The following is a 14710-nucleotide window of genomic DNA, read 5'->3' as shown; positions in this document are numbered from 1 at the left end:
TTTCAGGATATGCTAGTCAGTAAAATGTGCTGTGTGGCTTTCTATCTTTTCTTTCTTTTTTTGATGAATGACAACTTATTTTTCACACTTAAAGCCTGCTGAAAAATGATTACTAGTCCTGACAAAATCCAACCTCTTAATTGAAAAGTAAGGTAACTATATTTACTGATTAACTGCTATTTAAATTTTCTAAAACAACTTGAAAACATTCAGCATGTATGTTTAATTTTGGTACAATGGATTCAAGACCAAGTATCCACGTTACATGCATCAAGGCTAAATTAAAAATGGTCGTAGTCATCACACTATCATCAGCACCTTCACATTTTCTTGTAACATGTTTGATGAACACTGGCAGTATTTTGTGATGGCACCATGTTAGTGGTAGTAAGAATATTTTGGGGCCTGGCTAACATTCTGAACTACTGCTGTTGCAGGAATTGATGCTTTTACAGCTGAGGACTATGAAGTGGGCATCTGTATCGTAAACCTTTGCCCTGTGAGGGACACGAGTCCCTACGTTAGTTGAAACAGACATGGCTTGTGGGGCTGGTGTGCCTAGAGTGGGAGTACTTGGTCTGCTAATAAATGAACCAACATTTAACTGTGGAACTGTTACTCTTCCTGCAGAAGTAGATGCCTTTTTTGATAAAGACTTAGGTCTATGGTTTGGAACAGTCAAGCAATATCCATCCAGTGGCTATCTAGGACCTGAATATGGCTTGATCAATGGCAAAGGGGTTTGATTTCTTCACTTTAATAACTAATAAAAAAATCTCTTGAGGGAGAAGACGTAAAAGACTGGTCAGCACGACACTGGATTGCCAATGGCATATCATCTGCATCAACAGTATGGCTTGAATAAATTTTTGCATCATCTGGAATTTTGGTCACAAACTGGAAGGCAAACTCCAACAACTGATTTATAATTCTTGCCTCATGTTCTGTAATCTCCATGTCCTTCAGGATTTGTGTCATCATCTGTGCATCTTTCAGCATGCTTTTGGGAGACGGCATCTTGCCAGACTCCATGCTCTCCAGTGACCAGACTTCTCCAGCTAAGTCACCCACATGAATGTATTTCAGTCTCTGAAATGGAATTCATCTTACAATCAATGGTATTTTAAGGTTTAATTGATAGTGTTTTATAACATTCTTCGTAGTGGAATATAAATAAAGGTGCACCTTTCAGTTGATGGTGTCTTAGACTAGTTGAAGTCTGGTCCTTGGTGGTTTTCTTGGATTTTTGAGGGAGCATACATCATATTTGGGTGTCTTGCAGCCCACTCATTTCCTGAGTGTCCTGAAAGACCATTAGCTTTGAGATGAATCCAGAGCAAAGGAAACTGTCCAATTGGTCTAGGCTGCAAAGTAAGTAGATAGGCCTCTTGGTCTCCATGACCCACCAGATCCAATCATGTTGCGATCACCTTGCTGACGGAGTCTACAGCAAGCCCAGGAGCAACAGTGCAGAAGTGAAGAAAGCTGTGCCCTGTTTGGTAAGTAACTGATCTTCTTCGAGAAACAGCTTTATCCTATTACTTGGCTTTGGTAGAAACTGAATGCTTGTCCATAGGATAACCAGGTGACCTTGCAAACTGAACTGCACAACATAACTTGCAAACTGTTTGATCCACTCTGAAGTCTGTAGTGCCCAGGAGCATTCATCATCAGGTAGAAAGGATAAAAAGAGACAGTGTGTTCTGCTTTGCCACCCATCCCTCAGTGAGCACTGACGGTCTCAACACATAGAGAGTGTTCAAATGGATAAAATAAAGCAAAACCCAAATATCTGCTGTATATATGAGATGCACTTCAAAAGATGAAAGAAATGTTAGGGTAAAGATACACCATGCGAACAGTAAGCTTGTGAAGGCTGGAGTGGCTGTCAGATAAAGTATACTTCAAGACAAAGGCTATTACCGGAGATAAATATAGATATTTCATAATGATAAAAGGATCAATTCACCAGGAAGATATAATAATTATAAATGTGTAATAACAGAGCTTATAACCTAATAACAAAGCTTCAAAATATGTGGAGTAAAAATTGACAGAATTAAAAGAAGAAATATACAATCCACCATCATAGTTGGAGATTTTAAAAAGGCCCTCAACAATCGATAGAACAATAGACCAAAAAGTCAATAAAGGCATAGATTATGTGAACGATACCGTCAATCATCTTGTCCTAATCGAAATTTATAAAACTCTATACCACAACTGCAGGATATTCATTCTTTTCAAATACACATGATATGTTCACCAATGGACCACATGCTGGGCCATAAAAGATAAAAATCTCAATAAATTTGAAAGGATTGAAAGCATGTAAAATATGTTCTCTGACCACAATGGAATTAAATTAGATATCAATAATCACAAGATACCTAGAAAACTCCTAAAAATTTGGAAAATTAAGCAACATAGTTCTCAATAATCCCTGGATCAAAGAAGCAAACACAGGGAAGTTTGAATGATAATGAAAATGTAAAAGAATTAGCGGGATGCAGCTAAAGCAATGATTAGGATGAAATTTATAGTTCTAAGTATTTATAATAGAAAATAGGAAAGGTCTATATAACCCTTACATTTTATCGTGGAATGCTGACTTGCATCCCCAACTTTATGGTCCCATGGATCGCAGAATTCTCCATTTGTGTTGGGCAGTTCCATGATGTCTCCTTGACAGGTGTTCAGTTTCTACGAGGATTGTTGTAAGCCAGAGACTGCTTTTCAAGTGGCGGCCAGGTGTTTGCAGGTGGGATCAGAGCCTTACTCCAGAATCCGGGATGCCCATGCTGTGATTGTCCAATCAGGATTGCCAGAAGATAAGCATACAATTTTTGTCAGAAAACATTTCCCAAGCCATAGGGTCTGTTGGATTATCAGGCTCAGCTGGAAACACAGCTTGCACTGTGACCTGGACCTACTGTACACCCCCTTTTGGAGCCAGGCCCCTTGCCCAGCTTAGAGGTTACTGGTAAATGAGTCAGAGCAGCAGGCCCAAATATACACGTAGTCTCAAACCCAAAGAGGACCATCCAGCTTCGTAAGTCTTTCTTTGAGGTGAGTGGTATGAGGTGTGGCATCTTGTTTCTCACTTTAATTTTTATTTAGTTGGTTAGTTTAGAAAAGGAAAAGAATTGACTTGCAAAGAAGTTTGTAAGAAACTCCAGATTTTGGAAGGACTGGCTCAACAAATAAAAAATACAACATGTATGTGTAGCTGAGCAGGACCCTTCCAGGGTTAGACCCCACTCCTTAATGTACCCAAGCTGAAGGCCGCGATCACATTTTTCTTCTGGGAGGCTATATATCTGGGCCTCTACAGCACAGGGCCTGCCATATAGTGGCATATATCTAAGTGGCTTACAGTAAGTACTAAACAATTATTTGTTGAAGGAACTAATGAATAAAGTTGAATCAATGTACATTTCCACCAACAGTATATAGACTGGTGCCTATTTCGTCCACATCATTGTCAAAAACAGGAATCACGATTATTTTAAGGTTGTACCTATGTGATGGGCATAAAATAGTATCTCATGCTAGCTTTCAATTTTTCAATTCTTTGAATACCAAGGAGGCGGAATGCTCATCTGTACAGTTATTGGCTGTTGCACTTCTCCTGTGACTTTCTTAATCCTGTTCTTTGCCCCTTTTGAAAAGCAGGAAATTTGTTCTATTCGTTGGAAAATCTTCTTCCTAATTAACTTGAGCAAGACCAAGTGAGACTGAGCTGCTCTGGATCTTGATCCCACCACACACGGACGGCTCCCCTTTCCCACAGTTTGTAAGGAGAACCTGCAAAGAGGGCACACGTGCACCTCCTGCTGGGAGCACTCAGGGGATAAGGATACCCATTACCACTCTTAAGGAGTGTGTAGTCTTGGCGAGGAGAAGGGAGGAGGGCGAGAATGTGGAAGAGGAAAGGAAGGAGAGAACCAGGCCAGGCATCAGGAGCTCCAGTCCACTATTTCTGGGCCCAGCTGTGACTAGACAGGGTGAGGAGGGATGGGCTGCTGGGACCCTTTTTTATTCTGACTCCTGCATCCATATCCAATCAGTTCCTATTTCCAGTCGACTCCCCCACTGCCTCCCACCTGGTTCTCCTGCCTCCAGCTCCATCCTCCCCATTGGCAACCACCAGTGATTTTTCTAAAAGATGAATCTGACTCTTCAGCATTATTCCCAACTCTCCTCCCAAGATGCCAGCCACGCACACCCTCCAGTGGCTTCATATTGCCCTCAGGATTGAATAAAAACTGCTACAAGTTGACTCTGCAGGCCCAGAGCACCCCAGCCTTAAGTCCCTCTCCCAGGCCCCTCAGTAGGACACTGCAGTACAAGAGTCTCTTCACAAGTGATGCTGGGTTCCTGTGGAGGGTCAGCTGGGTGGGCTCTGCAGAGTAAGCATCTCTTGGGGATGGCAGGGGGACCCACCTGGTAGAAGTGTGGCAGTGGCTCCTCAGAGGGGGCAAAAGAGAGTTATCCCTTTCTCATCCCCCTTTTTCCCAATCCCTGGATAAAATCCAAACTCCTTGCCACAACCCCCAATGCCTTCCTCTGATCTTAAGTCTTCCTGTTCTCCATCTCCTCACCCAACAACCACCACATTGGTCTTTTTTCTTTATGTCCCTTTAATATATGGAGTTCTTTCCATTTTAGGGACTTTGCACTTGTTATTCCTTCTGTATGGAACATCCCTTTCCCAAGTTTTCCATGACTGTTTCCATCACTTAAACCTCAGCTCAGATTTCAGCTCCCTAGAGAAACCTTCCCTGATCAAACTGCATATAGTCCCCCATCCTATCACCCTGTTTTATTTCTTCCATAGCTCTAGTCACCATCAAATATTACACTATCTATTTTATTGTTTCTATGCTAGATATAAGCCCTGTTGGAGATATTTGTATCTCATTCACCCACTGCATCCCCAGAGCCTAGAACAATGCCTGGCACATACAGACATTATGTACCATGATCCCTGTCCTCACAGAAATGAGTCTATTAAGGGAGATATATTTTAAGCAAATAATTATGCAAACAAATAACTACAAGTAGAGTCCAGTGTTTGAGGCAGAGGTCAGGACCCTCCTCCACTGCTCTGCCCATCCAAGGATCATTCGCTTACCCTATGGGCAGTTTTCTGCTACAAGACGCTGGCTTCCCCTGGAAACTGTTTAGAGCCCAGAGGATTCACCCAGGAATCAGGCCTTAGGAACAGGACAAGATTTGGACCTCCAGGCCCAGTTTTGGGGTCTAGCTAGACTTGTGGCTGCAGCCTTATGTCATCCTAACCCCCAAGCCAGAACAGACTACAACATTGATAGCTCAATTGTGTGGGCTGTTTGTTCCTCCAGTCCCTGCGTGGATCTTTGGCAGGCCCTTGCTTGGGGTCTGGTCTCTTTGATACCTTACAAGCTCCACTCCATTCCCATGCTCAGTGCCCAGTGTCTTCCACGTTTGGAAGCTAGTTTTCAGAGGCTGAATTTGGGAGCTCCTTCCCATGTCTTCTACCCTTCCTCAGGACCTCCTGTTCTAGAAGTCTGTCTCTAGGGAGATCAGCAAGTTTCTTTCCTTGAGGGCAACTTCTTCCAGCTGCTCCCTTTTCGGGGCTGTGTTCTTGGACCTCTTTGTAACCCACACGAGTGGAGTTAGCACCCAAAGTAGTGAAGCTCCGGGAAGCTGGGGTCCAGGAGAGCCTCACGAGGCCCTGACCCACAGACACCCGCATCACAGGAAGCGCAAGTGAGGGCTCCCGTCATCCAGGGAAGCTTTGCCTTGTTTAGCTGACCATTTCATCTCCAACGCTTAGTACAGTGTCTGATACATACTTAGCACTTAATGAACAGGGGCGATTAATACCACTAACTCATTTAATGAAAAAAGGCACCGTGCTAATGTTTACATGGATTTATGCAGTTCATTCGCTCAAGTACCATGACAGAGAAATTAAGCGACTTCCAAGGTCACAGAGCTGTACAATCTCTTTTCATTGCCCGAAATGCGACGGAGCAACATAAAGGGAAGATGCCAGAAAGCAGGCAGCGCAGGAAACCGGCGGACTCATGGGAGCCAAGGACGCGGACAGGCTCCATACGGTCAGTAATTTTCACAGTGGGTTGCCGCCCGGCTCCGTTTCCACTAAGCACAAACCGGAAGTGTTCCTGTCGGCCGCGTTTCTAACACGCACGACCGGAAGTTTCTGTCCGCGGCTTTGCGGGGATAGGGGAGCCTTCGGGCTGCAGTCAGGAAGTCCAGGTGCGGAAACGCTGGGGCTTAGGAGGCAGCTAGGGGCGTTAGGGAGACCCAGGCGGAGAGACACAGGCGGAGCCCGACCTGACTTGGGCCACCCTCGCCCTCGCGGTCGGCCTCTTCACCCCGCCCCCACTAGGGGCTGAAGTGGCTCCGCCCCCTGATCTGAGCCTGGTTCCCCGTCAGGCACTGACCCTTGACCTCGGGGCGCTCCCCCATCTCTCAGGCGCGATGGCTACAGGCGCGGATGTGAGAGACATTCTAGAGCTCGGGGGTCCAGAGGGGGATGCAGCTTCCGGGACCATCAGCAAGAAGGACATTATCAACCCGGACAAGGTAGCAGGGGTGCCTGAGAACGTTGGGTCGCGGGAGTGCAGTGGGGGGGGGGAGGAGTGACAACGTGACAACGTAAGAGAGCTGGGGGAGATGATGGGGTGCCACGCATCTAGTGAGATGGGCGGTAAAAGATGTGACATAACGGGGTAGAGAATATGTGTCACCTTGATGAAATTGGGAAGGAGGAAGTGGGACATCCATAGAAAATGGTGGGGACCAAGAGGGTGGGACACTTGTAAGAGATGAGAGGACCTAGAGAGTGTGACACTTGCAGGATATTGGGTCGGCGGGGGTCATCAAGTCGTTGTGACATGCTAAGAGATGGTGGAAAATTATCTTCTGCTCTGACAGGTCAGGGCTCTCCCCAGGTGAGGTGGGGTGTGGAGAATGACCTGCTCAGACCTTAGGTGCCCCTTGAGTGGGTTTCTGTGCCTTCACAGTGTGTCATTATGTGTCATAGTGTGTATGTGTGTCATTGTACCTGTAGGTGCCGGTTTGTTCAGGGACTGAGCTGGGCTAAAGAATTTTCAGGGAAGGGAGTCTAGGCTGTGGTTCCTCTCCTGTGGTTTCCCTTCCCAGAAAAAGTCCAAGAAGTCCTCCGAGACCCTGACCTTCAAGAGGCCCGAGGGCATGCACCGGGAGGTCTATGCACTGCTCTACTCTGACAAGAAGCAAGTATTGGAATCCCAAGTCCCCCAGGCTCTGGCCCCTGACCAATCTCCATGTTCCTCATCTCTAATTTTCTTAGCCAATTTTCTCCCCGCCTTCCCTCCCCAGGCAGGGTTCCTGCTTGCTTAGTAGGATACAGGAAGAACTCAGATCTCTCATTCCAGGACATGACTTCCTTGCTCTAGGGTAGATCAGCAACCTGGGTCTACAGGCTCTTCATACACTTTCTGACTCTAATCTCTCAACTCCCTAAACCCTTCTGCCAGAGATGCGCCCCCACTGCTACCCAGTGACACTGGTCAAGGCTACCGCACAGTGAAGGCCAAGTTGGGCTCCAAGAAGGTACGGCCCTGGAAGTGGATGCCCTTCACCAACCCGGCCCGCAAGGATGGAGCCATGTTCTTCCACTGGCGACGGGCCGCTGAGGAGGGCAAGGACTACCCCTTCGCCAGGTTCAATAAGGTGAGCCACCACCACTTGGATGTATGCCAGGGTTGCGTGAGCTCTCTTCTCCCAGGGTTGGCTCCAGAGGCACGCTCAGGCCTGTCTCAACTGGGGTTACCCAATCAGTCCTCGGGGCAGATGCCTGCAGGGTGGGATCCTGATCTTTTCTGCCCATGGGATTCTGTCCTCCCCTGGACCAGCTCTATTTTTGGTGTGCTCTCTTGGTGCTTCAGATGTCGCTATTCCTTAGAGCTGTGGCCTTGGTGCTCTGCTCATCTTACTTTCTATTTTCTCCCTAATGTGTCTCATTTACTCTGTGGCCTCAGTGACCCTCTGTGTGCCACTGACCTCAATTTAGAATCTCCATTCCAGAGCACAGTTCCCACGTAAACAATCATTTACTTAAGTCTCTCCCTGAAGGCCCCACAGGTACTTCAGACCAAGTAGATGCCCTTGGGCAGAACTCATAATCTTCCGTCTATTCCCCACCCCCAAAGCTGTTCCTCATATGGGTGAATGGCACCACTGTCCACCCTGTTGCCCAAACCAGACACTTGGGAATCATCGTTGACTTAGCTTCTCTCTTAGCTCTCACATTATTTCAGTCAACACCAGGACAAGGAAGGTAGGGGAAGACAGGTAACAAACATGTAAGCAAGTAAGTTGGATTCTTTCAGATAAGAGCCATTAATAAAATGAAACCAGGATACAAATGGAATATGAAATTAGATAAAGAATGAACTTGTGGGTGTAAGGGGAGGTCTAATTTAGATGGGGTCGTCAGGGAGGGCCTCTCTGAGATGCTGGCATTTGAACTTGACCTTAGTGATACATCCAGCATTGGATACATCCAGAATCAGCACTGCTGATTCTGCTTCCAGCGTAAATCACATCTCCCTTTGTTCTTTATCCTTATGCCAGCACACTGGTCCAAGCTGGATTATCTCTAGTCTGGATTACTGAGGCTCAGATGGAGCAGGGCTTTGCCCAGACTCAGCCTGCCAGTGATAAGCAGAGCTGAGCTGGGCTAGGATTTCCTCAGCCATTGTTTAAGCCAATATGGCCCCCTAGTCCCTGCAGCTTGAAACAGCCTAGACTTCGAGCCTGAAAGCACTGAGGGCTTGAACCCAGGACTCCCAAGTCTGACTTCTTTCCCCTCAGCCAGTGTATCCACCTGCATGTGGACACCTCCCCCTGGATGGCTCACAGGCTTCTCAGACTCAGCACATCCAGCTGTGACTCATCACTCTCCCCCACGTCCCCCGGCTGGTTTTCTTCCATCTCACCTCCATCCTTAGGCCCATCAGGTCCAGTAGAGGGAGAGCCTGGAGATAAAAGATTGAGAAGGGAGAACCAAGAGGTAAGGCATTTGAGGCGAGGGAGGGGTGGCTGGATGAAACGAATTTGAGGTAAAGACGAAAGAGTATCCATTTTGTGTTTAGTAAATGTTGCTCTGTGGCCAGTCAAATCCAAGGCAGTGAGGACACAAAAGTGAATCAGACACAATATCTGCCCTGGAGGAGCTCCCACGTTGTTGGGGCGTGGGAGACACAGGCAGTTACAGTCTGGTGGGATACCTGCTATACTGGGAGGAACTGAAGGTCCAGGAAACTTCCTGGAGAAGTTAGAGCTTGAGTTCTCTTGAAGGACGTCACCAAGTGACTCTAGGGAAGGAGTGCAGTGACTTGTCAGGCAGAGGGGACAACATGAGCAAAGGCATAAATGAAAAAGCAGTCACACATATGGGACACTGCGGGCACTTCCCTGTTGATGAGACCTGTAGCCCGAGGTAGGACGTGGTGGGAGATGAGGCCTGAGAGGGCAGCAGGAATAGTCTTCTCTCCAATACTGCTTATTCCTGGGGTCCTGTTTTCAGTCCGTGGCTCCCCAGCCACTCTTGCTCACACCAGAAACACTGGCATTACCTGTGACAGCATCTTCCCTCACCCCTCGCATCCAGCTGTCTAGTCCTATGATGTTTAAAGCTTCTCAAGTCCATGCCCTTTTCTCTACCTTCCACTGGTGCTGCTTCATTTCAGGCCTCTTCACTTGCCACCTGCATTATTTCTTAAACTTGCTGGCTGGTCTCCCAGGCTCCGGTTTCACCCCATCTGTCTTCATTGTTGGTCTTTATAAAAGAGAATCCTGACCTTCTACTCCTCTCTTTAAAAAAAACTAACCTTATCGGCTCCCATCACCCCCAGGATGAATTCCAGCCTCCTCAGCGGGCACACAAGGCCTGCATAGCCCACCTCTGCCGGCTCTCCAGGCTCTCTTCTTGCCTCTCCCTCTCACTCTTTCCTTGTTTACCTAACGTGTCCCGACTGCTAAGCCCGCACACACCAGGCTGTTTCTCTCTCATCACTGTCTGTGTTGCCCCCTCTGCCTAGGATTCTCTCCACTGCCTTCCCTCACCTTAAGACTGAACCAGGCCTCATTTACCTTTTCCTTGACAACCCTCGTCCCAGGCTGGATCAGGTGTCACTCATTACACCCCAGGCATACCTTTTTTGTCAGATTCGCCACACTGTACTAAATTACTTTTCCATCTGGACTGTGAGCTCTGAGAAGGAAAGGCCCCTGTCTCTTTGATTCAGCATTGTGTCCTCAGCATACAGCTAGCAGGCCCATGATAAATGTTTGCTGAATAAATGAACATCTCCCTGGTTTGACCATGAGCTTCTTGAGAGCAGGACTGGCTGCATAGTGCCTGAGTATATTTTTTAATTAAGTGGAACTGAAGTGCGTAGGAGGGTTACTTAACCAACTGGGAAACCAGAGAAGCTTCCCAGAGGAGATGTTGTCTGAAAGAGATCAGAGGGATGAGAAGTTATCTAGGTTAAGGAATGTGGAAGTGGGAGGGCATTTCAGGCAAGAACAACAAAGGCTGAGGGGGAGAGCCTAGTATATTCCAGGGACTACTAGTTATTTGGCTGGAACTTAGGGCCCCTGAAGGACAGTGGCTGCAGAGAGAGTCCACGTCATTCACCCATGTGTTCATTGATTGATTCAGTAAATCTTCATCGATACCTTAAGTTTCCTGGTCCTGTGCTGAACCCTGAAGGTAGGAAATGAACCAGACTTGCTCTCAACGAGTTTGCAAATTATCTAGAAGGCACTTTTATCTTAGAGTAGCCTGGAGCCTTTGATGGGTTTCATAAGGGGTGGTTGGGTGACATGATCAGACATATATTCCAGAACAGTGATTCACAAATTATCTGTGATGAAGGACATTTTTTAAAAAATCTCCAATTTATCAGCGATTGATAAAGATTGCCAAAAAAAAAAAAAGACAAAATTACAAAAAAAAGACAAAGTACAAGTTTGTGTTTCTTCATACTAGATTTAGCAACATACGATTGTTGTAAAATTGTTATAAAGATTTCTAAATGTCTACTCTCAATTTCTATACGTACCAGAGACCAGTGATAAGTTTGCAGTAGCACTGGTCTGCAGGCTGTCCTTCAAGTAGTACTGTTAGGAGAGATCACATCTCGGCTGCAGATGGATAATTGCTTGGAGGAGGATTAAATGGAGGGAGAGAGACCAGTGGGGAGGCTGTTTCTCCACCTAGGCAAGTGGTAGTGGTGGTGTGGAGAGGGGTGGAGATAGAGAACCAGGAGGTAAAAGTCACAGATTTGGGGAAGGGGAAGGGTCAAGGGTAAACATAGGAATTAAAGATGTCTTCTAGGTTTCTGGCTTGGGTGCTGGTGACATTGAGATTTGGACTAAAGGAGATATAAGTTTGAGGGTGGGTGAGGAGCTCAGTACTGAACATATTAAGGTTTTTTTTTTTTTTTTAAATTGAGGTATATTGACATATATTAGCTTCAGGTGTACGTGATTCAGTATGTATATATATTATGTATATATATAGCAAAATGATCACCACGATAAGTCTAGTAAACATCTGTCACCTGAATATATTAAGGTCAAGGTGTATGTAGGACTTCCAGTAGTTGTTGTCCAAGAGTGTTTTGAGAGCAGGTTCAGAGCTGGTGTGGTCTTTGATGAAGAAACTTCCCTGGTCCAGCCAAGCATTATCTTCTTCCTGGGGTCTCTGATGGACAGACCCAGCTGAGGGTAGTGCTGTTTGTCCCTGAGGAGGTCTAGGGGACAGGCATTGGCAGGGACGCGTATGTTGGAAGTGGGATCCAGGTGCCTTTTCTGTAGAGACGTGACCTTGATCAGCTCTAGGGAAGCTGCAAGTCTCACTGTCACCATTGGGTGGCAGGAGTGCTTCAGACAAGTGTTCCATGACTAGGGCTTGCTGGCCTTTCTCCACAGTTTAGCCATCTGCCCTACTCCAAAGTTGATCTTTGGACTCCACAGAAGCGCTTACATGTGGGCCCCTCACCTTAACCATGGGGTCAGGAGCATGTGTCCTGTTACGGAGGTTCTGGAGTTGAAGGCATGGTGAAGTTGGTCCTGGAGTGGATCTAGAGGCAGGCGACAGTTCTAAAGCCTTCCAAGGCCTTTGGTCAGTTTCGCTTCTCACTCTGGAACATCATCTCCAGGTGCCCGGTGCAGGGTCCCAGGCAGAGGATTTGCTTTGTCCCGCCCGGGGATTGGCAATAAACAGGAGGGGCTGTGGTGACAGGTTGCTAGAGCCCGCTGGACGTCCCCTGACATGGGTGTGCCCCTACCCTGTCCCTCTGTGCCTGTAGACTGTGCAGGTGCCCGTGTATTCAGAGCAGGAGTACCAGCTCTATCTTCACGATGATGCTTGGACAAAGGCAGAAACTGACCACCTCTTTGACCTCAGCCGCCGCTTTGACCTACGTTTTGTTGTTATCCACGACCGGTATGACCACCAGCAGTTCAAGGTGAGCTGGTGTCCTGCTGGCCTGCATTTGCACATGTGCGCAGCCCCCAGGCCTGGCGGGCCCACTACCTTCATGCTCTCCCTTCCACGTGCCTCCGAGTGTTCATCCTCCCTCCCCCTGTGTCTTTATCCTCAGAAGCGGTCTGTGGAGGACCTGAAAGAGCGGTACTACCACATCTGTGCCAAGCTTGCCAATGTGCGGGCGGTGCCGGGCACAGACCTCAAGATACCGGTATTTGATGCTGGGCACGAGCGACGGCGGAAGGAACAGCTGGAGCGTCTCTATAACCGGACCCCAGAGCAGGTCAGCCCCGAGCCCCACAAACTCTCCTCCGTGCCCTGAAAACCCCTTACCCATTGCTTCCACCTCCACCCCCTCAACTCCCTCACTGCAGGTCCCCTCCCTCTGCTCCTCCCGGCCCAGCCCTGCCTCTCACAGGCCGGCCTCCTCGCTCTCCCATCACTGCCCTGAGCGCCTCCCACACCTCTCAGCATCTCTCACCGCCCAGGTGGCAGAGGAGGAGTACCTGCTACAGGAACTGCGCAAGATCGAGGCCCGGAAGAAGGAGCGGGAGAAGCGCAGCCAGGACCTGCAGAAGCTCATAACGGCGGCAGACACCACTGCCGAGCAGCGACGCACAGAACGCAAGGCCCCCAAGAAGAAGCTCCCCCAGAAAAAGGAGGCCGAGAAGCCGGTGTGGAGACTAAGTCAGCCCGGTGCAGGGTGGAGGGCTCTGAGAGTTCACAGAGCCAACAGGGGGCTGGGACTAACCCTGGGCCCCCTCCCAGTGACTTCTGGGTCTCCACACCTCCTTCTTCCCAGGCTGTTCCTGAGACCGCGGGCATCAAGTTCCCAGACTTCAAGTCTGCGGGCGTCACGCTGCGGAGCCAGCGGGTATGTGTCACCTCCTTCGCCGTGTTTGGGCCCTGCACTCTGCGGCCGAGTGCTGCAGGCCGTTGAGCTAGAGCCGATGGAGGGGGACGCACCAGGATCCCGGGGGGATGTGCCAGGCTGAGCTCACAGCTTTCACTCTATTTTGCTTGCTGGCTGTTTCCTTTTGTGACCCCGAGCTGCCTCCAGGGGTTAACTTTTCTTCTGCTACCCCAACTGCCTTTAGTCCCCTTCATCCTAAGCCACTGTAGGGGAGAGGGCTTAGCTGCCTGGGTCATTGCAGATGAAACTGCCAAGCTCCGTGGGACAGAAGAAGATCAAGGCCCTGGAACAGATGCTGCTGGAGTTGGGTGTAGGTGAGTGCAAGGGCTGGGCCCACAAGATGTGCCCATCCAGACAGGGAGGAAGGCTGGGTGGCGCAGGGCGTTCCTGCTGCCGGCCTCCCACCACCCAGCCCTGCCCCTGTGCCTTCCACCCACCTGTCCGCAGAGCTGAGCCCGACGCCCACGGAGGAGCTGGTGCACATGTTCAATGAGCTGCGGAGCGACCTGGTGCTGCTCTACGAGCTCAAGCAGGCCTGCGCCAACTGCGAGTACGAGCTGCAGATGCTGCGGCACCGGCACGAGGCGCTGGCCCGGGCTGGTGTGCTGGGGGGCCCCGCCACACCGGCTTCGGGCCCGGCCCCCACCCCGGCGGAGCCAGCAGTGCCCGAACCGGGTCTCGGCCCCGACCCCAACAAGGACACCATCATCGACGTGGTGGGCGCGCCCCTCACGCCCAATTCGGTAAGTCTGGACAGGCGGGGAGAGCAGGAACCGGCCCGCTGGCAAGCACACATGTGTGCGTGCACGAGCTCCGCCCCTGTCGTGCCTGCCGCAGAGATCATCACTCTGAGGGGCTCTGAGGCCACGCTGAGGGAGTGGGTGGCCAGTGGGCATCACCTTCCCTAAGAGTGTGAAACACATGCACAAAGGCTGAATCCGGCCTTGCAGGCCATTGACCTCGGCTCTTTGTGTCTCCTCAGAGAAAGCGACGGGAGTCGGCCTCCAGCTCCTCTTCTGTGAAGAAAGCCAAGAAGCCATGAGAGGCCATACGGGTGTGGGAGGCTGCTGTGTAAATAGAGCTGCTGAGTTGGACTGGGCTGCTTCCTTTCCTTCCCACCACTTCTGATGCCCCTGACTGGGAGGGTGGGCAGGAGGGGGTCACCACACCCACTCCATGGGGTGGCACTAGGGCTTGCTGGCACTGAGGCCCTCAGCAGCTCCTTAAACACTGACCCGTTT

At 49.2% G+C, this 14710-nt stretch overlaps 1 protein-coding gene and 1 pseudogene across 4 annotated transcripts; one reads left to right on the top strand and one right to left on the bottom strand.

The window, feature by feature from the left end:
- Window positions 1-320: 320 nt before the first annotated feature.
- LOC102525906 (transcription initiation factor TFIID subunit 9-like) lies at window positions 321-1032 on the bottom strand (annotated as a pseudogene).
- Window positions 1033-6209: 5177 nt separating this feature from the next.
- DMAP1 (DNA methyltransferase 1 associated protein 1) lies at window positions 6210-14563 on the top strand. 4 transcript variants are annotated; one of them, XM_072974580.1, is made up of 11 exons: window positions 6210-6267; window positions 6448-6597; window positions 7177-7268; window positions 7533-7728; window positions 12378-12536; window positions 12672-12839; window positions 13045-13230; window positions 13359-13430; window positions 13711-13783; window positions 13917-14212; window positions 14452-14563. In XM_072974580.1, exons 2-11 carry the CDS (start codon window positions 6493-6495, stop codon window positions 14509-14511), a joined length of 1407 nt encoding a protein of 468 aa, XP_072830681.1. In that variant the 5' UTR covers window positions 6210-6267; window positions 6448-6492; the 3' UTR covers window positions 14512-14563. The 4 variants fall into 4 exon arrangements, with proteins under 4 accessions (XP_072830681.1, XP_015091575.2, XP_031540018.2 ...); XM_015236089.3 differs by having other exon boundaries at window positions 6214-6267; window positions 6488-6597; XM_031684158.2 differs by adding an exon at window positions 8872-9070 and having other exon boundaries at window positions 6243-6597.
- Window positions 14564-14710: the final 147 nt, after the last annotated feature.

Source organism: Vicugna pacos, chromosome 13, assembly GCF_048564905.1.
Source record: "Vicugna pacos chromosome 13, VicPac4, whole genome shotgun sequence".
Classification (NCBI taxonomy): domain Eukaryota; kingdom Metazoa; phylum Chordata; class Mammalia; order Artiodactyla; family Camelidae; genus Vicugna; species Vicugna pacos.
Note: the sequence above shows the minus strand (reverse complement) of the source record. Positions and strands in the feature narration are given on the sequence as shown.